The following is a 27,939-nucleotide window of genomic DNA, read 5'->3' on the forward strand; positions in this document are numbered from 1 at the left end:
AGGCAGGGGGAGGGTTGGAAAGGGGGGTGTATATTGGAGACACCAGTGGTGGAGAATGTGCACTGGTGGAGGGATACCGGTGTTTGATCATTGTATGACTGAAACTCAAACATGAAGGCTTGTAACTATCTCACGGTGATTCAATTAAAAAATAAAACAAAACAAAACAAACAAAAAAATAAGACATTCCTAACAAAGACTGGTACCCCACCACTTATTCACAGCAGCGGGTTAGGGATGGGAAGAGGTGTTGGAGAGGTCACTGCCAAAAAACAGTAACAACAACAACAACAACAACAACAACAAATCCTAGATTCGGTCTCCACCCTCGCTGGATCGCCAATTAAGGCGCCAGCAGACACAGCTGGGCTGTGTGGCTTGGGGACTCCATGGCTGCAAGCAGTTTTACCTCACCGAGTTTGGATGTAGGAACGGTTTCAACCTCTCCTTCAGGAAGTCGTCAAGTGGGTGAGCGCCAAGTCTGCTCCTCGGGCCGTGGCCTCGGCTTTCTCCTCCCCCCGCGGGCGCTGCCCTGCATCTAGCGGGTACCGAATCCTCAGCGCCACCGGCCAACCGCGCCTCCACCGCGCCGCGCGCACCCGGGAGCGCGGCCCGCAGGCTCGGGGGTCCCTCTGCGGGCTGGCAGCTGGAGTTCGGGGGCCCCAACTCGGACTCCCGTCCACACGCTCTTTCCCAGGCATTGTCCCAGGCTTCCCCACCTGCCCCCTGCACAGCCCACTCAGCCCGTTTTGGGGGTCCCAGCCTCCCAATGATGCCCTCTCCCCTGGTGAGGTCGCAGCGCCTCATTATCTCTCCAGGGACGAGCTTCAGTTTCCTAACCTGTCAAGCCAGGACAATTTCTGCCACCTTTACCCAGCACGAAACTGGACGGTCCCCTCCCTGAACGGCACCCCCCACCCAATAAGGAGATTCCGCGATAACAGTTCTTGACTAATAATCATCCTCCCGGCGGGTCCTGGCATCGGCGCTGGTGGGGGCAGGCGCGCGTGGCTGGCCCGGGGTGCAGAGGGCACGCGCGCCCGCCCCCCGCTTTGCTCCGCCCCGCGCCCAGGCCCGCGGCCCCAGCCCCGAGCGTCCCCGAGACCCGCGGCGCACGGCGACATGGCTGGCGGCCACCGCCTCCTGCTGGAAAACGCGCAGCAAGTGGTGCTGGTGTGCGCCCGCGGCGAGCGTTTCCTGGCGCGGGACGCGCTGCGCAGCCTGGCGGTGCTGGAGGGGGCCAGCCTGGTGGTCGGCTCGTAAGTGGCGGCGCGTGCAGGGGCCGGGGTGGGGACTGCGGGAGACCTCGGCCACAGCCCGACTCGCCTCTTGGCAGCTGCTAGCATGCCGGGCATTGCGGAGCGAAGTCTGGGGAGAAGCTGGCCTGTCCGCACCGGCTGTTTGGCTCGCCTACCTTTGGGGGCCCCTGTGGCTTATATGTTAGATTGCATCGTCTCCATTTGGTGAAAAAAACTACAGCCCACCCGGACGCTTTAGGCTCGGGTGAAATGAGCGAGCGTTGTCCGCGCTCAAAAGGGGGCTGGGTTTTTTGCTAACGTTTCGGGAAGTTGTGGTGTCGACCCAAAGGACCACTTGTGTCACATGGCCTGTTTTTTTCTAAAAAGACACATTTCTGAACACTTACACACACACACACACACACACACACACACAGAGTCCCCAGATCTTTTGACAAATGAATATCTTTTTTGTGGGTGGAGTTCTGAGACCTGAATTTCCACACCCCCTCTCCTCACGCTGCTTAGTCCACAAGAACTGGAGAACCGTTTCGTGATGTTTGGGATGACAGTAAAGGAAGAGGCAGCCACCAGAAAAAGAGGCCCCTTTCAGTAATTTTTTTTTAATCTAATCCTGTGTGCTTCCTACTGGACACGAATAAAAGAACAGCCAAAGTCTGGGAGGGCGGGCCTGGAGTGGGGAAGGGAGGGGGGATGGATGCTGCCTGAGCTGGAGCGGCCCAATGCTCAGCGATTACACGGGAGACTTTGGCCTCACCTCTTACCCGAGGCTGCTGAGGGTTGTGTAAGAGCCCAGTACCTATATTATGTGTATATGCATGTGTGTTTGTCTGTTTGCAATTAATAAGAGGATTAAAGGACCGAAGTATGTGTGTATGCACGTACATTTGTTTGCTAGTTTGTAATTAATGGATTAAAAACATCCCTAGTCGACATTTTGTTAAAACCAATTCATAGAATTGCACACTGATTTAGAAAGTTACAGAAATACTTATCTAAGGAGACACTGGGCTGGAGCAATAGCACAGCGGTAGGGCGTTTGCCTTGCACGCAGCTGACCCAAGTTTGATTCCTCCACCCCTCTCGCAGAGCCCAGCAAGCTACCCAGAGTATCTCGCCTGCACGGCAGAGCCTGGCAAGCTACCCGTGGCGTATTCAATATGCCAAAAACAGTAACAACAAGTCTCAAAAAAAAAAAAAACGGAGATGTTACTGGTACCCACTGGAGCAATTCGATGAGCAACGGGATGACAGTGACAAGGAGAGACTAAATAATCTTTAAAAATTATAGTAGTACCTCCAACTTGGATGTATCTAGTAATATCCAACTTATTGGATGTTTTCTCCACTTAGGTCCCCAGAAAACTATGCAAAATAGGAAAAGAAAAAGAAAAGAGGTGTTGACTTGTGGTCCAGTGGGGATTTTCTTAATTGAGTCTATTACATACTTCCTACAAGTTTGTTAGGTTTCCTTCATTAAATTGTATGTATCAAATACTTGGAATTTTGCTCTTTGACTTTGTCTGGCTAGTTCAATACAGAATGGTTTTCATCTGTATGTAAAATAAAATGCAGAATTGGTATAATTCTCTGATGATTCTCCCTACTTTGAAATACATAATTTGCTTTCTCTTTCTGAATATTTTAAGGTAAAAAAAAGTGTTTTCAGGGTGAATTATTTAGATGATAGTCTTACATTTTCGCATCACTTTTCTTCTGCAGAATCTTGTATTCAGGGTCACTTGTGGCAGATGAGAAGAGAGTAGGCTATGGGTCAGAGTGCTATGAGTACAATTAGCAGCAATTAGCACCAAATCCCTCAGGTATTAGAAATATAAAAATAAAATCCCAGAAAACCCTAGCCCCCCCAATAATATTTCAGAGATTGTTGCTACAGAGCCTAGATTCTTCCATTATATTTAGTCACTTGGGACTTCAAGGATATCTTAATCAAGTTTTTATATATGTGCCCAAGTGTGTGTACAGGTTATAATTGATCTTGAAGAAGCACCAAGAAGGAAACAGAGAAATGCACATACTGTTATGTGTCTCATCCAAGGGCTAAAACCAAGATGAAATATCTAATAAAAAAGAAACAGGGGCTGGAGAGATAGCATAATGGGTAAGCCAAGGACCCACCAGGAGTGATCCCTGAGCACAGAGCCAGGAGTAAATGCTGAGCACTTTAGTAATTTTGGGCCAGGTATGACCCAAAAAACCCCAAAACCAACAGAAATGAACAAAATTAAAAGGACTGGAAAAATAAACTCAAATATATGGAGTATTTATGTTTCAGAGGAGAGGCAAAAATACAAAGTGCTAAAGAAAATTTTCATGGGTTTTCTTGTTTTTCTAAAAAGACCAGTGATAATTAGGTAAATAATGAAGCAGTATTTTATTTTATTTTTTTTTAATTTATTTATTTTTAATTAGAGAATCACCGTGAGGGTACAGTTACAGATTTATACACTTTTGTGCTTATACTTCCCTCATACAAAGTTCGGGAACCCATCCCTTCACCAGTGCCCATTCTCCACCACCCGTAAACCCGGCGTCCCTCCCACCCTCCCCAATCCCATCTCCCCCCCACCCCACCCTGCCACTGTGGCAGGGCATTCCCTTCTGTTCTCTCTCTCTAATTAGCTGTTGTGGTTTGCAATAAAGGTGTTGAGTGGCCGCTGTGCTCAGTCTCTAGCCCTCATTCAGCCCGCAACTCCCTTCCCCCACATGGCCTTCGACTACAATGTAGTTGGTGATCGCTTCTCTGAGTTGACCTTTCCCCGGAACGTGAGGCCAGCCTCGAAGCCATGGAGTCAACCTCCTGGTACTTATTTCTACAGTTCTTGGGTGATAGTCTCCCACTCTGTTATTCTATATACCATAGATGAGTGCAATCTTTCTATGTCTGTCTCTCTCTTTCTGACTCATTTCACTCAGCATGAAACTTTTCATGCCCATCCACTTAACTACAAAATTCTTGACCTCCTTTTTTCTAACAGCTGCATAGTATTCCATTGTATAGATGTACCAAAGTTTCCTCAACCAGTCATCCGTTCTGGGGCATTCGGGTTTTTTCCAGATTCTGGCTATTGTAAACAGTGATGAAGCAGTATTTTAAAGAAAATTAAGACAAAATCATTTATAGCCATCATTTTATAGAATTTATGCATGTTTCTGAAATTTGTCTTGTCTTTAAGGAAACTTTTTTTATAATAAATTTATTTATTTTTAATTAATGAATCACCATGAGGGTACAGTTACGGATTTATACACTTTTGTGCTTATGCTTCCCTCATACAAAGTTCGGGAACCCATCCCTTCACCAGTGCCCATTCTCCACCACCAGTAAACCCAGCATCCCTCCCATCCTCCCCCATCCCATCTCCCCCCACCCCACCCTGTCACTGTGGAAGGGCATTCCCTTCTGTTCTCTCCCTCAAATTAGCTGTTGTGGTTTGCAATAAAGGTGTTGAGTGGCCACTGTGCTCAGTCTCTAGCCCTCATTCAGCCCGCAACTCTCTTCTCCCGCATGGTAAGGAAAATTTTTAATGCTTCTTGCAAAACTGATTTCAAGGCTATGAATTTCTTAAGTTGTTATTTGTCCATGAAGTTTTGTATCATTCCTTCAAATTTGAATGATAATCTAACTGGATTGAGTATTCTTGATGAGGTGTATATTTCACTGAGTATTTTTTGAAATTGCATCCAACTACTTTTTTCTGGCCTGTAGAGATCTTTGATAGATCTTTTGTGAATCTGATGGGAGTTCCTTTGTCTATAAGTTCCTTCTTTGATCTTGCAGCTTTCAATATTGATTATGGTGTGTCTTAGACTACCTTAAAACAATGTATGGGGGTTAGGTCGAGGAAGCTCAAAGGCTAGAGAATATGCCCCACGTTCAATCATGGTTATCACCACCCCCACAGAGTCAGAGCTCTAAGCTCTAAAGCTATGAGGCTAATATGGAGCCACTGAACACTGCTAGGGAAATCCCAGCCCCCAAATAAAATTTCCTCTGTTATGGAAACAATTTTGTACATAAACTTTTATTGAAACATGATAATTAGGAATACATTGGTGGTTCAGAGGTTCAGAATCTTGTAGAAGATAATCCTGTACCTTGTGGTAATAATTCCTAAATATACCCTCCCCACAATTCCCACAATGATTCTACTTCTTTTCATAAGAACTCTTTTTTTGTTTTTTGGGTCACTCCAGAGATGCTCGGGGGTCACTCCTGGCTCTGTGCTTAGGAATTACTCCTGACCGTGCTTGGAGGACCATATAGAATACTGGGGATTGAACCCAGTCAGCCATGTGCAAGGCAAACGCCATACCTGCTGTGCTATCACTCCTGCCCTCATAACTTTTTTCCATGTAGTTTCTGCTCCCAGTAGAATCACTTTTCAAACACACAGATTTAAGAGGTAAATGTAATAAATGTTGACTAACATAAAAATGATTGGTAGTATATTTTTAAGTCAGAAGTCAGATTTCTTACAATATTTCCTCAAAGTCAAGTAATTACTTCTGGATGTTTCTTTAGGGATGGGGTTATAAAAGCCATTGGTCCTGCCGATGCTATCAGAAGACAGTTTTCTGATGCAACCTTTGAAGAAAGAATTGACTGTTCTGGGAAATGCATCTTGCCAGGTATAATCTCCTTTCAAAGAAGACCCTGAAATGTAAAGTTTTAGTAATATGGAGGAGAAATAGGAGCTTGTTTTAGACATGGTCATACGGTAAGCTACCATGTTCTGTTATTAATATCCAACTGCTTTCCTATCATGTTTCCATGTTGAATTTCTGCAATGACCTTTGTAATCCCTAACACCTTTGTGTAATAAATTAGAAAACTGAAGTTCAAAGGTTAAAGGAAGGTCTTACCCCAAATTACTAAGCAGACAAAGGGCTAAACTGGGAGTCAAACCCAATCATTCACAAGTGTGTTGTGTTTTGGTTCAAAACCCACTGGAAGAAGGATTTTATTAATTCATTACTTAGGGGCAAAGGCAGGAAAAATTACTGACTCTATTACCAGAATTTACTCTAAAATTGTATAAGGTATGAGAAAAAGGATACACCTCTAAATGGAAAAGAAAAAATAAAAACCCTAGAGATTTCACTGAAGTTCATATAGTTTTAGTCACTGAAAAAAAAACTCCATTTATTAACTACCATCTCTTAGATTATCTATGTTTTATGACTTCATGAAATACCTGAAAGAAGCTTCACAGATTTTGAGTCCTACATATATGCTGAGACTAGAGTTTATATCTTTAAAATGTATAGTGGGTATATTTGACAAAACTTTTGCCTTTCAGGTGTTGGGAATCAGGAGATGCAGTCAGGGTAAAGCATGAGGTAAAAGAGCTGAAAATGGCAGAAAGCAACCAGAATAGAGACTCAATTTTAGTCCAGTAAAAAACATTAAAGAATCACGTAGTACACAGCTATTTCAAATATTCAAATAGTCTCGAAAGATACACTTCACTGAATTGTACTTGGTAGTTTCTCTTTAGTTAAAATCTATTTCTCCCCTGAAGAAAGATTCATCTTTCTGATTTTATGTTTTATCTTTTCAGAGTTGAGAGTAAAAATCATTCTATCCATTTTCACACCAACAGTATTCTTTGAAGATTGGGTTCTTGGTTTTACTCAACATATATAAAATATTCCATATGGGATTTGTTTGGGGGCCACACTTGGCAGTGCTCAAGGGTTACTCCTAGCTCTGCACTCAGGAATCACTCCTGGTGGGCTAAGGAGGATCATATGGGATGCCAGGAATAGAACCTGGGTTGGCTGTGTGCTCACTGAACTTTCTCTATGACTCCGCAATATTCCATTTTAAAAGCCCACTTGGTGAGTATGGACTTATGAAGTAAAAGAGTTTTGTTCCTTCCTCTCCATTATGTGTGTGTGTGTGTGTGTGTGTGTGTGTGTGTGTGTGTTTTCCTTGAACTGGATCCAGGGTCTTAGACAAATGTTTTACTACTTATCTATAATCCAAGTCTAAGAAAGATATTTAAGGAGCATTTTTGTTATGTTGACTCACTCTCATTTATTAGAACCTTCTAGGCAAGCACTGCAAAGAGGCTTATTTCCTCTCTGCTAGAAAACCACAAATCCTTTCTTTTACCCACCTTGGCAATGAATGAGACCATCATGAATTCCAGAGAGTATAGAACAAACTTCCTGCTCTCTCAGGATTTTTTTTTCTCTAACTTGAAAATTGATTTAATTTATTGCTTCCAGGGTTGGTGGACGCACACACACATCCAGTATGGGCTGGCGAAAGAGTTCACGAATTTGCAATGAAGGTAACTGTAACAGTGAAAGCAAATGAAAATAAAGCACAGATATAGATAAGTCTTTTTCCAGAGACTTGAAGCTAATCAGACTTTGCAACATATGTCATCCATGTCTATCAAGTGGATATTTTTACTGGTATATACTATGGAGTAAACTGCAATAAAACATAACTAGGGGTGGAGAGATTGTATAGAGATTAAGGCCCTTGCCTTGCATGCGGTGAGCCTGGTTTGGTCCCCAGCACTACACGGTCCCTAGAGCATCACCTGGTACAACATTGTTCTACCCCCACAAACACCTCTGAGTGAGTCCTTGGAGTCCCAGAGGACCACTGAATTGGCCCAAGTAATCTCTGGCTCTGTAGTGCCTTAACAGTTCCACATCCTTTGGTCTTGAGTTGAAGCTCTAGACCGGTTGGATGAGAATCCATGGAAGAGGCCTAGGGTCTTCTGAGCACCACTTGGGAGGCTCTTCTAAAGAAACTAAAATAACTGATAATAATTTGTACCAAATCTTTATGTTATGCATGTGGCTGGCAACCCTTTAAGCATAATCATTTGAAAATACGTTAGCAGTAGAATCCTCTATTTAAAACAGAACTGAACTGTCTTGCTTTATAATTTTCCTCTTTCCTTTCCCTCATTACAGTTTATTGTTTCTGGCAGCCTCAAGAGAGGTTTAAGAAAACAGTTTAAAAAAAATCATTATTTATTAGAGTCAAATTTGGTAAAAATATTTTACTTATGGCAGAAAGAAAATGTCTGGTTCTCTTTTTCCTCCCAGGCATAGGGGATTTATTAAGAAACATAAAATGTGATCTACATCAGTCACTAATTTGCCATAGTTAATCCTCAAATCCCCACTGAGTCTTTATTGCATTGTTTTTTTTCAGTAGTTATATTTTATAGCAGTTCTACCTACACAGCAAAAGTGAGTAGGAGACAAGAGATTTTTCCATGTATTCCTGTGCCAACCCTCCCCCTTCCCGCTACTCTTATTATCTACATCTCCCTCCCGAAAATTATATTTGTTACACATGGCCTGATGAGCCTACAGTCATTCATCTTTATCACAAGTTAGTAGTTCACCTTAAGGTCCACTCTTATTGGTGCGCATTCTATAGATTTGGGGAAATGTATGATACCATGGATCATCCTAAGTTCCTTGGGTGGTTTCACTGCTTCCCCAATCCTCTGCTTTAAATCATCATCCTCTTTCCTCCCAACCTTTGGAACCAGTAGTCTTTTTTACTGTACCCATAGTTTTGCATTTTTTTTAGAATGCCAAAGAGTTGAAAACACACAAGATGGAGTGATTTCAGAGGGACCCTGTTTCACTTAGCTATGTGTACTGAGTTTCCTCTTTTCTTCCTACATATTTTTTAAAAGCTTACTTTCTTTTTTAAAAAAATTTATTGAATCACCGTGAGATAGTTATAAGCTTTCATGTTTGGGTTACAATCACACAATGATCAAACACCCATCTCTCCACCAGTGCACATTCCCCACTACCAATATCCCTGGTATATCCCTCCTTTCCCACCCTCCCTCTGCCTCCATGGCAGACAATATTCCCCATACTCTCTCTCTACTTTTGGGCATTATGGCTTGCAACACAGACACTGAGAGTCATCATGTTTGGTCCATTATCTACTTTTGGCACGCATCTCCCATCCCGACTGATTCCTCCAACCATCATTTTCTTAGTGATCCCTTCTCTATTTCATCTGCCTTTTCTCCTCCGCTCATGAAGCAGTCTTCCAGCTATGAGGCAATCCTCCTGGCCCTTGTATCTACAGTCTTTGGGTGTCAGCCTCATGTGATGTTATTCTATACTCCACAAATGAGTGCAGTCCTTCTTTGTCTGTCCCTCTCTTTCTGACTCATTTCACTTAGCATGATATTCTCCATGTCTATCCATTTATAAGCAAATTTCATGACTTCATCTCTCCTAACAGCTACATAGTATTCCATTGTGTAGATGTACCAAAAGCTTAATTTCTAAGTTAGATTTTCCCCCCACCTGAATTGGATTATTCAAGAAAAAGAAACACACATTCAGCTCTTACATAGCACTGTAGCACGGTTGTCCCGTTTTTCATTGATTTGCTCAAGCAGGCACCAGTAGCGTCTCCATTGTGAGACTTGTTACTGATTTTGCCATATAAATAAACCATGGGTAGCTTGCCAAGCTTTTCTGTGAGGACAGAATACTCTCAGTAGCTTGCTGGGCTCTCCAAGAGGGATGGAGAAATCAAACCTGGGTCGGCTGCATGCAAGGCAAATGCCCTACCCGCCTGTCTTACACTAGAGAGGTTTTTCAGACTTCTTTGTTAAATCACAAAATTTCAGAGCTAAAAGCGACCTTGAAGAGAGGTAACGGATGCTATCATAACAGAGATGGAGAGAGTGAGGTAAGGGCACTGTGAGAATGGTGTTGCCCGAGGTCATAGCTCATGTAGGTTCATTTAGGGCAGAACTTAGATGAAAAATATCCAGGACACCCTCTAGGTGAACACATATTTTGTACTTGGGAGACACACCCAGAAGTGCTCAGGGCTTATTCCTTGCTCTGTACTCAGGGAACTATAAGGGTGCCAGGGATGGATCTGGGTCGACCATAACCTTTGAGTGAATCTCTAGCCCGAATGCCCTGTTTGCCCAACACTCACTGTGGCAGAGTCACAGGAATCCTGTGGTTCTAGAAATTCATCTTGGCTTGTTTGAGTCGCAAAGGTCAGTTACCAAATTCTAATGGCCAAATAATGAGACATACCACTCTCTGTCCCTAACTCTTCAGTGAACATTTTAAAATTTTTTGTGTGTTTTTGGGTCACACCTGGCGATGCACAGAGGTAACTCCTGGCTCTGCACTCAGGAATTACTCCTGGCGGTGCTCAGGGGACCATATGGGATGCTGGCAATCGAACCCGAGTCAGCCACTGCAAGGCAAACGCCCTAGCTGCTGTGTTATTGCTCCAGTGCCTCAGTGAACATTTTTAAAGTTAAAAAATAAACAAATAAACTGAATCACTGTGAGATACACAGTTACAAAGTCCATGATTGTTCACGATTGAGTTTTAGTCATACAGTGTTCCAACACCTGTCCCTTCACCAGTACACATTTCCTACCACCGATGTTCCCAGTTTCTCCTCCCACCCCAGTGGCTATGGTCCTCCCTCCCTGCCTGCCCCCACAGCCTGCCTCTATGGCAGATAACTCTCTCTGTCTCTGTCTCTCTCTCTCATTTTCCTTTTAGGCACTGTGGTATGCAGTACTGCTAGTTATCATGTATATCCCTTTACCTCCTTTCAACACTCAATTCATGCCCAGACTGATGATTTCCTACTATCATTTCTAACTATCACTGTCATAGTGATAATGATGCCTCTGTCCTCACTGTACTCTCCCTCCCACTTGGTGGCAAACTTCCTACCATGGACCAACACTCCTGGTCTTCAGTAGACTTTTGAATATCTGCAGTGGTACCGATTTATCCAAAGTGCTGGGCATTGTAGGAAGGCTGAGAATTGGGGAGTACATCTAGGGAGTACATCTGGAACTGCAATACAGAAATACAGCCAGTGTGGCTCAAAGGGTGCACAAAGGGTGGCTAGTGTACTAGTGTACACCCCCTCCCCCCCAGTTCCTGGTTCCATGCCCTCTTTCTCCCCCAAGACGGCTAGGAGCCAGTCAGATCACCTTCATAGAAGTAGACCCTGGGCACCGTAGAGTGTAGGCCTAACCCCAAATAAACTGAAATACAGAGTTGCTCATACTGGCTGGTAATCACCACTGCCCAAGAGTTGTAATGGGAAGCAGGTCTTGCCATGACAATGTCCCAGCCCCTCCTTTGCCATGCCGTCTGCACCCCCACCCGACTTCCATCTTTGAGATTACCTTGGCAGAGTAGCTGGCCCCCAGAGTCAGGCTGGCAGCATGCGAATTGTGTTTAATAATGGACTGAGCTTCCACAGACCCGGCAGCCACCCACCCACCGGTGTGGGCCTGCCTTCACCCAGAGCTGTGTGTTCAGTTGGCAGGAGCCACGTACATGGAGATCCACCAGGCTGGCGGTGGCATCAACTTCACGGTGGAGCGCACGCGGCAGGCGTCGGAGGAGGAGCTGTTCCGCACCTTTCAGCAGCGGCTGGGGTGCATGCTGAGCGCCGGCACCACGCTGGTGGAGTGCAAGAGCGGCTACGGCCTCAACCTGGACACCGAGCTCAAGATGCTGCGCGTGATTGAGCGCGCCCGGCGCCAGTTGGACATCGGCATCTCGGCCACCTACTGCGGGGCGCACTCGGTGCCAAAGTAACGTCCTCCGAGGGGCCCGTGGAATCACTGGGCGCATTGAGCACCTAGCCGGGGCCTTGAGGGTGGACATCGGCATTGGTTTGGCCCCTTAACGCTCGAAAGGAGACGGGTGGGAGCCCACTTGGCAGAGGTGTGGTGGTTCTACTGAGCAGTCGTTGTTGCACGCTCGGTTTTAGGAAAGCCAGCCACGCCGGGCCCAGCCCGGGCTCTCTCTCTTACTGATAAAGGAGAAGAGGAGACCCTCAGCTCCTTTGGTGAACAAAAGGAAATGCCTTCTCATAGTCCTTTACAAATAACTTTATTAGTTTCAATAGTTTCCCGTAACAACTAGCACAAAGCACTTTAAGAATAACGATTTGGGGGACTGAAAATGTGGCTCAAGGGGACAGCACATGTTTTGCATGTATAAAGCCCCTGGCACGCCTGGACTCTCAATAACCCTTGGCAATTCCAGGTGTGCCCTCCACAACTGCAGTGAGAAAGAACAGCACTCCATGGCGGGTGGAGTGGGGGGAACAGGGTAGGGGAGCTAGATCTTATCTCAAAGCAAAGACAATTCAGGATAGGTTTGAGTTTTGGTTATGTTTTTTTTTATTTGTTTGTTTAACAGCAATACTATTTGTTTTAACGTTACTCTTTTAAGCTTTCCACTTTTGTCTACAAATCTCTTCCTACCAGGCTTTCCTGTAGAGAACTCTGTTCCCTTTTGTATCTGTTTCTTATTTGTCCCTCAAATTTCTGGACTAGAAGATGTGACATTCCAGAACAAATAGATCTGAAAAATAATCAATTAGGGTCTTGGAAACTCACAGAGCTTCTCAAAAGGCATAGTGCAATTTTAGCCCCTGAAAATGGAGATAGCCAAAGTGACCAAAATTATTTAAAAGTTTAATCGTTTAATTTTTGTTTATAGTTGGAGTCCCTAATGTGGCATAGACAGATTTGAAACTATAATTCTGAACCTGAAACCTATATACAGTGAAACCAATGTTACTTGAACATAAATTGCAAAATTTTGCTAATTTTTTGCTTACCATCTTCAAAGGAACTAGTTTACTTTATTATTAAATGTTAGTATATTATTAAATTTGCAAAATACAAATCCTTAAGATTTTCAATGATATTTAACTGTGGTTTTTTCACTGGGGTTGGCTCCCTGTCCTTCCGGTACTCCGATGATTCTAATGTTGTTCCTCTTGGAGTCACCTCCTAGGTCTCTGATTCGCCTTAGAGCCATTTTGAGGTCTTTTCCCATTGTTTGTTGTTGCCTATACGATTTCTGCTGTTCGTCTTCAAGATCACTGATTCTGTCTTTGGCCGTTGACATTCTACTGTTGAGGGCACCTATTGAGTTTCTAAGTTCATCTATCAAATCTTTCATTTGTGACATTTCTTTTTGTAGCTTTCTTATTTCTGCTCTCATTTCTTCCTGTATTTCCTCAGTTATCCATTCCCCCATTTCTTTCACTTCTTCCTTTAATTTTCTATACAACTGTTCCACTGATTCTTTGAGTTCCTTGAACATCCTCAGCATTTCATCTCGGAATTCTTTGTCGGAGAGATCATACTTGTGGCTACCTCCTGTTGAGGATTCGGGGCTCTTTTCTTCGTCCTCTACTTGTAGTGGAGATTTGCGCTGTTTCTTCATGTTGTTGTGGATCTAACAAGGTAAAGCCTTTAGGTTCACTGGAACTGTTCCCTCTGATTGACAGAAAAAATTCTGAATAAGATCCACAGTGCTCAACCTTTTCCTAGTTTAGAGTACTTCTTTCCTCGTGGACATTATTCTGCGACTTATGATAGGCATCTAGTGCAGCATTGGAAGAGATGTTGTTTCCAATTGGGCTGTATCAAAATTCTTGAATACAATTGTTTTTTGGTGGAACTGTAGTCGGCCAGAAGATTGTTGCTGTGTTGTGTTTGAGGTGGCCAGAATGCTTTCCACAAAATTAGATAATGAAGGTTGGGATGGGAGTCTAAGGTGCTGGCGTGGAGGATAAGGCCACGCCCACTTTTGATGGGGCCACGCCCCCTTTAGTAGAGGCCACACCCCAGGTCAGTTCCAATGTTAATGTCCGCTGTAAGGGGATCCACAAGTACCTGTTAGACGGGGACCGGCGATGATCACGCAGGGCACAGAGGGCTCAGGTGAAGGCGATGCCCAGGCAGTGGACGTAGGGGACGTAGGGCTGGACGGAAGGGCAAGATTTTCAATGATATTTAAATGTTTTTAGCATATATATAGATATATCTAAAATGATTCAAGTTCAAACGTTCATTAAAAAGAAGAAAAAAGAAAAACAAAATTTTTTCTTTTTTTAGGACAGCCTAGCTATGAAAATAAAAAACACCAATCATTTTCAAATGGAATATAAGGTGTCAAGTAGTTGGCTCCTACTTTCATTAGGAAAGATAATGTACCGTGAGAGAGCCTCACCCCGGGATTTGGGATCCAGGCTTCAATCCAGCTCAGCTGATTCCAGTTGGGTGGCTTGACTTTTCGAGCATAAATTCTTCATCTGTAAGACATCCCATTCTCTGTAATTGTCTTGAGAATTAGAAGCAACATATGTTAATTGCCACTCTTCTTACAATTCACGCCTACACACCCAACCAAATGGATTTGCTGAACAAGAAGCCCTGTGTGCTAACTTGTTTTTCTTTTTTCTTTTCTCTTTACTGAACTGTGATCCACTTGTCTATAAGCCTCTACATCTTGTTCTGTACCACAGTGATAAAGCTTGCAGGGCGGGGGCAGAGAGTGTGCCAACTAATGTCTAAATAAGGTATGCAAAGTTACATACCCAGAAATAGAAGAGTTCAGTGTCCATATGACTTCAAAAGCCTAGCTCTTTCTAAGATATTACTATGCCAGAAACAGAATTTTAAGGCCTTTTATGCCTTGTCCTCAGATGATGACACAAGAAGTCTTAGGCTCTAGAAACAGAAAAAAATGGCAGGGTGATACCTGGGACCAATGTTGTATTTCGGAATAGCATTCCAGGAAGCACTCTAAGATTCCGTTTTTAGTCAGGTAACTCTCCGACTTTTCTCAGAGGTGACAGAGGAAAGCTGGAATAAGTGACCACTTGAGTCTGTGCATTTCGGGTCAGTAAATATCTAGCTCTACTCTATAGGTATATCCCAATTGTTATAGCCCTGAGTTGTTATAGCCCAGCTCTGATTCTTTCTCTACCTTTTAGAGTCAGAGTAATTTTTTTTTAATGATCCTGATTTTTTTTTTCTTGCTTTTTGGGTCACACCCAGCGATGCTCAGGGGTTCCTCTCAGCTCTGCACTAAGTGCACTCAGGAATTATTCCTGGCGGTGCTCAGGGGAACATATGGGATCCTGGGAATTGAACCTGGGTCGGCCGTGTGCAAAGCAAATACCCTATCCGCTGTATTATCGCTCCAGCCGTGAGTTGCAGTCATTTAAATAACTTCTTTATCTTTTCCTTTCTTTATTTCTTTTTTGTTTGTTTCTTTTTGTTTTTGGGGGTCACATATGGCTGTGCTCAGGGGGTTTTCCTGGCTCTGCATTCAGAAATTACTCTTGGCAGTGCTCAGGGGACCATAAGGAATATCAGGAATCAAATCGTGGTTCGAATGTGCCAGGCAAATACCCTACCTACTGTCCTAACTCTTCAGCCTCATACCTCATACACTGCACTTAAGAAACTGTGTGAGTTTCTTAAGTGCAGTGTCCAAGTGCCAAAAAAATCCTTTCTCTGGGGGCAAAGAGATAGTACAGTGGGCCAGGCACTTGCATTGCATATGGCTGACCTGGGTTTGATCCCCTGCACCCCATATGGTCTTCCAAGCCCACCAGGAGTGATCCCTGAGCACAGAGCCAGAGTAAGCCCTGAGTACCACTGGGTGTGGCCCAGAAATAACAACAAAATAATACTTTCTCAATTTGAAAATATATATAGGGGCCAGAGAGATAGTACAGCAGTCAAGGTGCATGTCTTGCATCTAGCCTTCCCAAGCTCAATCCCTGCCTCTGCATATGACTGCAAGCACTGCCAGGAGTGATCCCCAAGCACAGAGCCAAGAGTAAGGCCAGAGCACCACTAGGTGTGGTGGTATAAAAGTCAACATGTATATATTTAATATAAAGTATAATTGTATTTATATGGCTCTGCTAATATTTTCTTTCCTTAGAGGAAAAACTGCCACGGAAGCTGCTGATGACATAGTCCATAACCACCTTCCAAAGCTGAAGGAACTTAGCCGGAAAGGGGAGCTACACGTGGACAATATAGACGTGTTCTGTGAGAAGGGCGTCTTTGATCTCGACTCCACTAGGCGGATTCTTCAAACTGGAAAAGACATGGGACTGCAGATCAATTTCCATGGGGATGAACTCCACCCGATGAAGGCTGCTGAGGTACTGTTGACTACTCGCTTTTCTTTTGTCAACACTCATGGAGGGAAAACTTAATCCATTTGTTTCAAGGGGGAAAAAAACCCTCTGAAAAGCAAGAGCCTGGGGAATTTGTTTGAGCATCGTGCAGATTTAATCTGACTGAGCCTCAGGCTCCCTAGCCTCTACTAGAAACGGACATTTTTTTGGTGGGGCTTTTATTTTTCTATCATGTTTCGTTTGGGGCCCACATCCGGAAGTTCTTAGGGGCTGCTTGGCTGCTTCTGCCTTGTTGCTTAGGAGTTGCTCCCAGCAGCGCTCCCGGGAATTTGTACTGGTAGGGATCAGTACTGGTAGGGATCAAGCCCGGGTCTCTGAGATAATACATGCTCACCAGTCCTTTGAGTGATCTCCCCAGCCCTGGCACATATACTTTTATTATTGCCTATTAGTACAAATAAGAAACAAGTTTATGATTTTATGATTTTATGTGCTAAATTCATGAGTTATTTTGGTTGGCACACAAAGCCACACTAGCAGAGTCTATTCATTTCATACACTGCTTCTAGAATCTTTCTATAATAGAATCCAGATGTATTTCAGTGAAACACACCATTTATAGCCACAGGAGGACTTTCAAATACATGTCTTGTTCAGCTTCATTTATTTATGCTTTCAACAAATAGCTGGGTATCTACTGTGTGCCAGCACGGTTCTATCCTCTGAAAATTCAACAGTGAATAAGACAACACAATCCTTATAGTTCTGAGTTTTCTCTAAGCCCCAGAGCTGAAAACACAACTGCCTATGGGGTGCAAGTACAGATGTAAAATGCCCCCAATGTGTTCTCATATGCAACACGCCCAAGATCTGGTCCTCATATGCAACCCCCACCCCCTTCCATATCTCAGCCAACCAGCAACTCCTTCCAATTGTCCTCTTGAATATCTCTAAACCAACTTCCCTTCATTCTGTTGCCTCGATCACTACCACTTCTCACTTGCATACCAACAATAACTTTTCTCAAGCTCGCTTCTACTCTGTCCTTTTAATCCATTCCTTGAAGACTACATCTAATTCTCTCTTAAAGACTTTCCATGCTGTAAGGCAAATTCTAAACTCCCTACCAGTAGCCAGTAGTCTTACCAAGATGAGGATTTACTAGAATTCCAGCCCCAGATTACTTTCCTATCCATCCCCTTCTCCTCCTCTTCTTTTCACCCTCTCTCTAACATGTTTCAGCCACAATAAGCATTTAGAACACCAGAATCCCCTGGCCTTTGTACATGCTCTTTATGGGATCACACACACACACACACACACACACACACACACACACTTGTCTGAACTCTAAGTCTTCCATCTAAGCTTCTGTGTCTCTGAGACCCTTCCTCAACAAGAGTGGGGAATGGCTCCAGCCTGCATGTAACCTACTAAGTTAAAATAGCCTCTCTGCATGCTGAGGCTACAGGAACAGTGTCTTATACAGCCCTGTGCCCCAGGTTGCACAGTGCATAAAGGGGCAAACATTTGCCAGATGTTTGCTTAATGAATATGAGGACATAGAAAACAAGTGTCTGGTGAATGAAATAGAGGCCAATACCCAGAATGAGAGAGAAAAGAAAGAAAGAAAGGAAGAAAGAAAGAAAGAAAGAAAGAAAGAAAGAAAGAAAGAAAGAAAGAAAGAAAGAAAGAAAGAAAGAAAGAAAGAAAGAAAGAAAGAAAGAAAGAAAGAAAGAAAGAGGGGGAGGGGAAAGGGGAAGGGGAGGGGGAGGGGAGGGAAGGGGAAGGGGAGGGGAGGGGGGACGGGAGGGGACTGGAGGGGGAGGGGGGACGGGAGCGGGGAGGGGAGGAGAGGGGGGACGGGAGGGGACTGGAGGGGGAGGGGGGACGGGAGCGGGGAGGGGAGGAGAGGGGACGGGAGGGGGAGGGGGGACAGGAGAGGAGGAGAGGAGAGGAGAGGAGAGGAGAGGAGAGGAGAGGAGAGGAGAGGAGAGGAGAGGCTAGAAAAGTGAGGATGATTTCAAGATCAGAAAGGTCTACAGTCTTTATTGTGGAGCTCTGGGCTATGAGTTCCGATTCAGACTGCTCCTAGATCCAAGCCCTAAAGGCTGAATTGTGAGATAGAATATTAGTCTGGTTGGATTTCCATAAACTGGCATGCCCAGCTTTCAGCCTGTGAGTATGTGTCTGTGAATATCCATTAAGCTGAGAAAAGACCCTCTCTAATTCATGTTTCCATAACATTATCTCTTCTTGGTTTTCTGCTGTCTAGACCAAAGTTGGGTTTTTTGGGGGGTTTTTTGGCTTTTTGTTTGGGTCACACCCAGCGATGCACAGGGGTTACTCCTGGGTCATGCACTCAGGAATTACTCCTGGCGGTGCTCAGGGGACCATATGGGTTGCTGGGAATCGAACTCGAGTCAGCCGTGTGCAAGGCAAAAGCCCTACCTGCTGTGCTATCGCTCCAGCCCCATAGACCAAAGTTTTTTATGTGCAGAGAAAAATCTAATTTACGTTAAAAATTTAAAACACATGTAAGTGATACATATGAAAAGTTCGTCTTCTCAGCTGAAGTTTTTACTATATATAATGACACTACATGATATCGTTTATTATTCTTTTTGTGATCCTGTATTTTTTTTATTCCATTACCAATTTTACTCCATGTTTTATTTTGATCCACAGGCTTCATAAATTGATCTTTTATTTTTATTTCTTTTGGGTGGAGGCACAACTGGCAATGCTGAAGATACTCTTGGCTTTGGGCTCAGACTCACTCCAGATGGTGATTAGGGGCCCCTGGGGTGCTGAGGGTCAAACTAAGGCTTCCTACAAGCAAAGCATGTGCTCTAACCTATCATTATGTTCATAAATAATTTCAAAAAAATTTTATTATTTTGTCAGCAGTTATGTGTGCCTAAAATCATTTTTGATCTAGCATTCAAGTTACTTTCCAAGTGAATATCTTTTTGTTTTTGTTTTTTTAAAATCTTTTTCCTCATTTGGGAACTTGTGTTTGAGAGAGGTATTTTGCAAGAACTCTCAATAATGAATGTGATTCTCTTTGAGGCAAAACCATCCTTTGGCCCTTTCTGATTTGTGATGCTGGCTAACCCCTCACCCCCTCCCTCCTTTCTCTTGCCCTTTCCATGTAGCTCGGGGCTGAACTGGGTGCTCAGGCCATAAGTCATCTGGAAGAAGTGAGTGACGAAGGCATCGCTGCTATGGCAAGAGCTCGGTGCTCCGCCGTCCTTCTGCCCACTACGGCCTACATGCTGAGGTGAGGTGTCCTCATGCCACACAGGAACAAACCATGAAGAACACACACTTCCACGGTTATGCATACACCATAATGCCTACAAATCCCTTTACCATGCCGAACAAGAAAGCTGAGCTCACAGGAGCCGCTGGTGCTGGATCATGAGCGAATTTGTTCATGAGCGAATTATCTGGAAGAGAAGGACCTTGGACCCACGTTGTCTATAAGTGTGATGGTTATTAGGGAGTGTGACTCTTTGTTTTCATTTTCTCTTTTTGGAATTTTCCAAGGAGAAAATCCTTAAGCATTACTTTTACAATGAAATAATAATGAAACAGGCCTTGTTATAAAAACACACAAGATGTTAGGCCTGTATAGAAGTGTTCAAGATCTGAACAGTTTTCTAAAAAAAAATGAGAGGGAATTCTATTCTGTATACCAAGCTTCCTTCTAAATCCTGGGAACAGAAGAAAGATGTGTTTTATAAAACTTTCCCAAGAACTTTGTGGTATGTCCTGACTGACTTTGGTGGAGTGAACCCACCAAAACCATCTTTTATAATTGCCTTTTCTCTATTTACACTGAATATAAAGCCTGAGAGTTTGAGTACATGAGGTGACTGTCATGGCCCAACCACATTGAGGACTGAGACCAGCCTTCCTAGACAATGCATTCCTTTAAGAGGAGCTGCTTCCGGTGGGGTGAGCTACATGGCTTTTCTGGAAATGATTTTGCTGCTATGACAAGAGGACAGTAGCTCTTCAACTCAGGGTGACTTAGACCCACTGGGGGATATTTGACAATGTCTAGAGAAGAGATCCTCAAACTTGTTTGACCTATTGCCCCTTTTCAGAAGAAAAAAAATAATAACCACCTGGAAGACCAGGGATGGAGGGGAGAAGGAGAGGCCAGTATAGAGTATAGCCTCTTGGGAAATCACTGGTAGAGACAATGTTGGTTGTCACCATTAAGGGGCTCTACTGGTATCTAGTGGGTAGATTCTCATTGCTCTGATTAACTTCCTAGGACCCTGATGGATCCAGTCCAAGGTTTCATGAATGCAGCAGGTACTGGGAAACTGCATCAGGTTTATAAAGACAGCTGTGAATGACTTTTATAAGGAGCAAGAAAGGAGTATATGATATGATACATGTTTAATTCTATTATTATGACCATTTTCTTGATGCATAATGTCCCCACAATGTAGACAACCTGGAAATATTACTCTGTAACTGCTTTGATATGATTAAAACAGCTTTTCTTGCAAGTTTCAGTAGCCATTCATCAAAGTCATCAGGACTTAATCTTATGTACTGATTAGGTAGGTTAATTTTTTAGGTAGGTTAATTTTCTACCTAAGGAACACATTTTTCAGAAAAGATTCTTTCAATCTGAGCATTGTGAGATGAGCAGATATATGAGACTTGGGGTCCTAAATAGCACTTAAAGTCAGACATTGTCCTTCTGCTGTGAAAAAGGCTGTTCACTGTCATCACAGGAAGAGTCCAGGCTCTTGTCTGGGCAATCAGGACAAAGTAAAGGTCATAGTTTTCTCTCTCTCTCTCTCCCAACAGTGTTCAGGGGACCTGGGGGCCATGTGCAGCAATACTCAGCCTAGTGGGTCTGCAGTTCAATGTGAGGGTCCCAGGGTATGGAAATGCTTGGGCCTGGGATATGGGACTGTTTGGGTGCTTGTGGAAGTCACCAGTTCACCCTGGCAGTGCTCAAGGGTCTCCAAGGATACATGTGACAATGCATGAGGAACCTTGCAGTGCCTGGGATGGAATGGGCTACACACATACAAGGCATGCACCCCTTGGCCTGGAGCGATAGCACAGTGCGTAGGGCATTTGCCTTGAACGTAGCTGACCCAGGTTCGATTCCCAGCATCCCATATGGTCCCCCAGCACCGCCAGGAGTAATTCCTGAGTGCAGAGCCAGAAGTGACCCCTGTGCACCACTGCGTGTGACTCAAAAAGCAAAAACAAAAATTAAAAAAAAAACAAGGCATACAACCCAACCCTGAAGCATTTTTCTGATCACTCTGTCAGGAGGCTCCTTCAGGGCCCCAGTAGAGCTAAACCCTGAGCTCTGAATGGAAGTCTCATTTGAATGGCCACCACCTTGGACCACTGGAGGATCTTTCAGGATAATGTCCTCTATTGAGGAATCCTTCCCTATGCTTTTGAATGGCCACAGGAGATTTTATAGCCTCATTCCCCCCATAACTTTAAGAGGTGGGGGAAGACCCTGTGGAGAACCATTAACTCTCCTCTTTCCTCCCTCTCTCTCTGCTTTGTATACCTCCTCCCATCACACCCGTCATCGTTGAGGGAAACTTATTAAAGTGGCCTTTAATGGCCCAGCAGGTCATGCCTCGGTGATGCGCCAAGGCAAGAGTCATTGCTGTCTCCCCTGTTATTAAGTCGTGTGTTCAACACATCTATTGGGGTTTCTTCCTTGGCAGAGTTTGTTCTAGGCACCAGGGATCCAGCCACAAACAAAGACTTTAAAGAGCATCCATTCTAGCTGGGACACAGAGGCTGTGCAAAACCAGCAAATGGGGTGGTGCTAATCGCTCCCTAAGAAGTCAGAACAGGAGAAGAGAGTGTGGGGTGGGAGGCTGCTGCCTTTTCCAGGTTGGTCAAGGAAAGCCTTTCTGAAGAGACCTGGCGAAGTGAAGAAGCTAGACATGTAAGGGAGGCAGGAGGATGGGGGAAGAGATTCTGCTGGAGTGTGGATGTCACTACATCTCCCCTGGGGTATGTGTGAAAAAGGGAGGCCAGAGCTGTGAGCCAGCGGCAGAGTGGCAGGAGACAAGTTGTCTTAGCGCCGAGCCTGAAGTCTGACAGGAAGTAGTTGGGGAGTCATGAAGAATTTTTAAAAACACAGCTATGAGATCTAATTCATTTTCTCTCCTGGAGCCAGAGAGAATGTAAAGGGGTTAAAGACCACAGGTGGCTCCCTGGCACCAAATACTCAGATGTACTCTGAGATACTCAGAGGACATCTCTAGAGGTCCCTGAGCAACACTGGGGCGACCTGGGGAATTCCTGGCACTACTGCACCCCAGCGGCACTTGGTCTGCTGACCAGGTTAGCCAAGAATTGCTGGGAGGGATCCCAGCCCTGCTGGGGAGGTCCCCACCCCCCAAAGAATCAGTGTGTATGGTCTGGGGAGGGAGTTCAAGGGTCTGGAGCCCATGGCTTGCACAAACGAGGTCCTGAGTTTGATCGCTGGAATCACATGCTCCTGACCCTCAAACGCTTCCAGATGTGTCCCTGGGGTCCAAGACATACTGGGGTCCAAGCACCTTCTTGCAGGACTGTTGAGAGGCCACACGGGTCCACACGGCCAGCTGAGTGTCACTGGGAATGGCCCTGAGTCCTATGATCCTATGAATACTGCTTGGAAGCAGATACCCTTTCCCCACCAAACAATCCATAATAATCACAAACAAATAATAATAACCCGTGTGTATTCTGCAAACTGCATTTTTACATATGGAGTTGCAAGAAAATGTTTATTATATCAGAAAACAACTTGTACATTCTATTTTTCTTCCTCAAAGCAAGACTTTCTGAATATATAATATATATACACACAAGTATGTATACACACATACATATATATGTATGTATATAAAGATTGCTGATTCCACTCACAAATGGAAAAAGTTATAGCCAAGCAATTTCAACAGCAGCGATTAAAAATAAATCCCGAGTTCTGGGATTCAGCTGGACTTCACCACTAATCACTTAACTGCGAGTTTCTGCTGCTGCTTTCAGGGCACAGTGGAGTTGGATTCATAAGATTTTTTTCATTCTAAACATCTAATCTATTTTCCACCATTCCTCAGACTCACTCAACCTCGGGCCAGAAAGATGTTGGATGAAGGTGTAATCGTGGCTCTGGGCAGTGATTTCAACCCTAATGCTTATTGCTTTTCAATGGTAAGTATCTTAAAAATAACTTTCTGCACCAGGTATTAAGCCTCAACAAGATTTTAAGAATTTAAAGATATTTCATTAGGTGCTTGAGTCTTTGGAATGTGAGATCATCAAACCTGTACATTAGTGTTAGGTTCTGACAGAAATGACATGCAATTATGCTGCCGTTCTTGACTTTCAGGACTGAACTGGTGTGTGGACATTTCTGCTAATGGTGAAATTTTCTGCTGGGGATGTTATACAGCTGAATTAAGCAAGTTTCCTAGATTCTACAAGGGACTTGCTTGTAATGTAAACCCTAAAATTGGAAAAAAATTAGTTCAACTTTAAAACCTCCAGGAATAAAATGTTAACAAAAAATTCAGGAACTGTCAACATATATCATATATCTAAAAATATTTTCCTGTGAAATAAGCAAAAATGTGTAGGCAATTGGATTACTGAGACACATTCAGGCACAAAGAGAAAAGAGAAGATTTTATTTGCAAAATTTTCTGATTCAGCCTTGAGTATTGTGATTTTGTAATAATTGATTTTCCAACTCAAAGAAAGCATAGACTCAAGCAAGTTTACTAAGTAAGAGCAGAAGTAAAGTAACTTGAACAGTGGTTTTGAAGAATTATTAGTAAGTATTAAACATATATAGAGGGGATTGCCTCTGAAACAATATTTTCCAAGACTTAAGATTCCTGTAAATGTCAAATGTCACCGATACATCTCACTCTCTTCACGTGTTGTGCTGCATGGAGAAAACTCCAGCTACCATTTTTTTATTTCCCTCTAATCTTTTCCTTGTCTGCCTTAGCCCATGGTGATGCATCTGGCCTGTGTGAACATGAAAATGTCCATGCCTGAAGCCTTGGCTGCTGCCACCATTAATGCAGCTTATGCTCTGGGAAAATCGCACACACATGGATCTCTGGAAGTTGGCAAGCAGGGAGATGTCATTATCATCAATGCATCCAGGTAGTCATCCTCCCAACTGAGCTTATTTACTTTATGCTCATTGTAATATGGAGGCTTTATTTAACTCTATTTCACACTGGTTATTAGGGGAAAGCTCTGTGTAGACTCCAAAGCTACCCAAAGCTCTTGGTCTACACCTTAATTTTTCACCTCTCCTTCCCCTCTCCTCTGCTCTTCTTCCCTCCCCTCTCCTCTCCCCTTCCCTTCTCTCCTTTTTCCTTTTTTTTGTTGTTTTTGAGCCACACCCAGCTGTGCTCAGGGCTTACACCTGTCCCTATGATCAAGAATCACTCCTGGCAGTGCTTGGGGGCCAATATGCAATGCTGGAAATCAAATCCAAGACAGCAGGGTACATGGCAAACATCTCACCCACTGCACTATCTCTCTGACCCTTTTCATGGTCTGAAAGGAAGACCCAGGTTTGACAATCCCTTCATTTGTCTCATGTCTTTCATAGGTATCCGTGCTTCTGCTCTGTTTATCTGGACTTGGGACTTGTGCCCTCTGCATATTTTTGGTTTTTGACTTGGCTTCTGACCTTCTACTTGTCCTGGGCCACACAGGACCCTATGTCATGTGGTTTCTGATTCTTTGTGTTGTGGGTGAAGTGCAAAGGGAAGCCACAGAGCAGGAGGAAGTAGTGGTAGTAAAGAGAGCTTGAGCACTTTCCTGGATGGCTGCAATGATGCTGGGCAATGAATGAATGGGTGTGGGCGGTTAGGGACAAGTGGGCCAATGAGGTCAGAAGTGGGAAAAGTCTGCTTAAGTTCTTTTCACAGTGGGCCCTGAAGTCCTGCTACCTCATTACAGTGGCTGCCAAGCACCGGGCGAGACCCACATGATCTGTGCGGCATGAGAACCAGTCCCAAGCACCTGAATTTCCTATGAACTGGGGCTCTCAGGCTGTGGCAAGCTTATGCTCTTTTCAGGAGGAAAATTCAGTGCTGACCTCCACCCAGATTTTCGAAGTTTGTTTACTTCACAGAAATGAAATTCGGAAGACACTATAGAGTAAAATACTTTAATGAAGGGAAACTATTTATTCTAAGGGCTGGAGTGATAGCACAGCAGGTAGGGCGTTTGCCTTGCAAGCGGCCGGCCCTGGGTTCAATTCCTCCGTCCCTCTCATAGAGCCCAGCAAGCTACCAAGAGTATCCTGCCCGCACGGCAGAGTCTGGCAAGATATCCGTGGCATATTTGATAAGCCGAAAACAGTAACAACAAGTCTCACAATGGAGACGTTACTGGTGCCTGCCTGAGCAAATCGATGAACAATGAGACAACAGTGCTACAGTGCTACTTATTCTAAGGGGGAATTCTAAAGGGAGGGAGACAGACACAGAGAGAATAAAGAGAATTCTGTACTCTAGAGAGGCCTGGGCAACCCCTGAATGGCACTCTAAATGAAAAGGAAAAGGAATGATGCACCCTATCTCGGGATGAAGGCAACTCCAGAACAGACTATGCCGAGATATTTGGGGAAGTTAATGTCGTATCTTTTATTTCCAATCTGCATCAATTTGGGCTGAGAATTATTTCCAGGAAACTGTCTAGGAGAAAGACTTTTAAGTCCGGGGGTCTCTTCCAGATGAAGTCTGCTGCAGGATGAGTCTTTCCTCCAAATATCTGGTCTCTGCAAACATGCCCTTGTGTTAAGTCTCCTTGAAATGTCTGGCCAGGCATCCTTATCTAACTGCCTACCTCAGATAGCTCCCTGACGTCTCATTGGTGCTGGATTCCAACAGCTTGCCTTCAATTCCCTTACCCATGATTTTTTTATTCTTCACCCCAGTCTGCTAAACACCTGGGTTGCCAATGTGACTATTCAGATTTAATGCTCTAAATATGAAAGTTATCATTCCTACTGATGCTTTACACTGTTCAGTCCTTGGGTCCAAGAGGTCCCTATTCTAGTCTTAATAACAAGTTAGTGACTCTGTAATCCTACTAGTCAGGGTCAGAAAAAAACCTCTATTTCTATCAAAAATTATGCTGATGTTAAATTTAGGGATCACTGTAGCACTGTAGCACTGTTGTCCCATTGTTCATCCATTTACTCGAGCGGACACAAGTAACGTCTCATTAGTGAGACTTGTTACTGTTTTTGGCATATGAGTATGCTATGAGTAGCTTGCCAGGCTCTGCCATGCAGGTGGGATACTCTTGGTAGCTTGCTGGGCTCTTCGAGAGGGACGGAGGAATCGAACCCGGGTCAACTGCATGCAAGGCAAATGCCTTACCCGCTGTGCTATCGCTTGAATCAATACCTCAGGATCAAATACATACTTTAAAAACATTTAATTTATCATTAGCTGGTTACTCTTTAAGCCCTAAATATCCATGCAGACGTATAAATAAGTTGTTGGAGTTGGTGTTTTTAAATTTAGCATTGTTGACACTGTTATTATTTTCACTTCTGGCACTGACATCCTGTTTGATTTCTTTCTAGATGGGAGCATCTGATTTACCAGTTTGGAGGCCATCACCAATTAATTGAATATGTTATAATTAAAGGAAAAATCACTTATAAAAAGTAATCAAGATATGAAAGAGAAGACCCTTTGACTACATAAAAGTTATATTAAAAATGAAAATAGCTTAGTAGTTTCTCAGAATGATGTCATCCATACACAAATATTTCAGTGTTTTATTAATCTGCTTAAAAAACTAAGTGCACTTGGATATGTAAATTGATAAAACAGTTGTGATACAATTCTCCAAATATTAAAATTTTCCACAAATATTTGATACAAATGTTCTGAAGATGACTATGATGGGGCAGTACTAAAGGACATTGTTGAAGAAAGCAGATTGACAATTAGATGTGGCTTAAAGTTTCAATTTATTGCTGCTTTTCAAAAACTATTGAAAGCATTTTAGTAAAATTTTAGTAAAAATTGAGGGAGGGGCCATCCAAGTGATAGGCCACCAAGAAAGCTACCATGTAGTTTCTGTATAAAGAAACTAGCTTTTCCTTCCCCAAGTTTGGCTTTTTTGACGTTCTTTGAATGCATGAAGTAGCTGGAATAGAGCATGTCCCACTTCCAACTGTCCTTTGTCCTGACCAAAGAGGTCACTGCAGTGTCCCAGCTCTCGCCATTTCAGCCAGGGGCTGTGGGCACTTTCTGTATGTAAGTATTCCAAATACAGGGACATCTTTTTCTTTTTTTCTTTTAAAAGAAAGTGGTTTGCTTCTGATTCCCTGTAAGTATACGAATAAGCCCACTTTATAGCTCTTGGTAAATATTTGCTTTCTGTATTATTGTTGCCCCTTAGCCCAGGGAGTGGCACTACATCTACTGGACCATTTGAGCAAATAGATAAATAGCAGAATTACTTATAAAGGAAGAATGACTGGAGGCCAGGGATGCGATTCAGAGGCAGATGCGTGATATGCAGAAGCCTCTGGGTTTCATCCCAGTACCCCCCAAAAAGGAGTGAATGCTTGTTTACATAAATTCTCATTTCTAGACCCATGTGAGTTAACTTGAAACATATGTGAA

The 27,939-nt window shown here is 43.7% G+C and overlaps 2 protein-coding genes and 1 pseudogene across 4 annotated transcripts in view; 2 read left to right on the forward strand and 1 right to left on the reverse strand.

Annotated features, from left to right (window-relative positions):
* The window catches only part of CCDC38 (coiled-coil domain containing 38), a 55,637-nt gene extending 55,127 nt beyond the window's left edge, over nucleotides 1-510 (reverse strand). The window contains exon 1 of the mRNA XM_055118429.1: nucleotides 415-510. The gene's annotated coding sequence lies outside the window, so the exon portion shown is untranslated. The remainder of the gene's footprint in view (nucleotides 1-414) is intronic.
* AMDHD1 (amidohydrolase domain containing 1) lies at nucleotides 350-27,906 on the forward strand. 3 transcript variants are annotated; one of them, XM_004602753.2, is made up of 9 exons: nucleotides 1,072-1,259; nucleotides 5,806-5,912; nucleotides 7,518-7,582; nucleotides 11,611-11,888; nucleotides 16,057-16,282; nucleotides 19,417-19,541; nucleotides 23,380-23,473; nucleotides 24,276-24,436; nucleotides 26,886-27,906. In XM_004602753.2, the coding sequence occupies exons 1-9, from the start codon at nucleotides 1,123-1,125 to the stop codon at nucleotides 26,971-26,973; spliced, it is 1,281 nt and encodes a 426-aa protein (XP_004602810.2). In that variant the 5' UTR covers nucleotides 1,072-1,122; the 3' UTR covers nucleotides 26,974-27,906. The 3 variants fall into 3 exon arrangements, with proteins under 3 accessions (XP_054974267.1, XP_004602810.2, XP_054974266.1); XM_055118292.1 differs by lacking the exons at nucleotides 1,072-1,259; nucleotides 7,518-7,582 and adding an exon at nucleotides 350-468; XM_055118291.1 differs by lacking the exon at nucleotides 7,518-7,582 and having other exon boundaries at nucleotides 1,122-1,259.
* Nucleotides 23,538-23,674, forward strand: LOC129399244 (small nucleolar RNA SNORA53; annotated as a pseudogene).
* Nucleotides 27,907-27,939: the final 33 nt, after the last annotated feature.

Source organism: Sorex araneus, chromosome 10 (assembly GCF_027595985.1).
Source record: "Sorex araneus isolate mSorAra2 chromosome 10, mSorAra2.pri, whole genome shotgun sequence".
Taxonomy (NCBI): domain Eukaryota; kingdom Metazoa; phylum Chordata; class Mammalia; order Eulipotyphla; family Soricidae; genus Sorex; species Sorex araneus.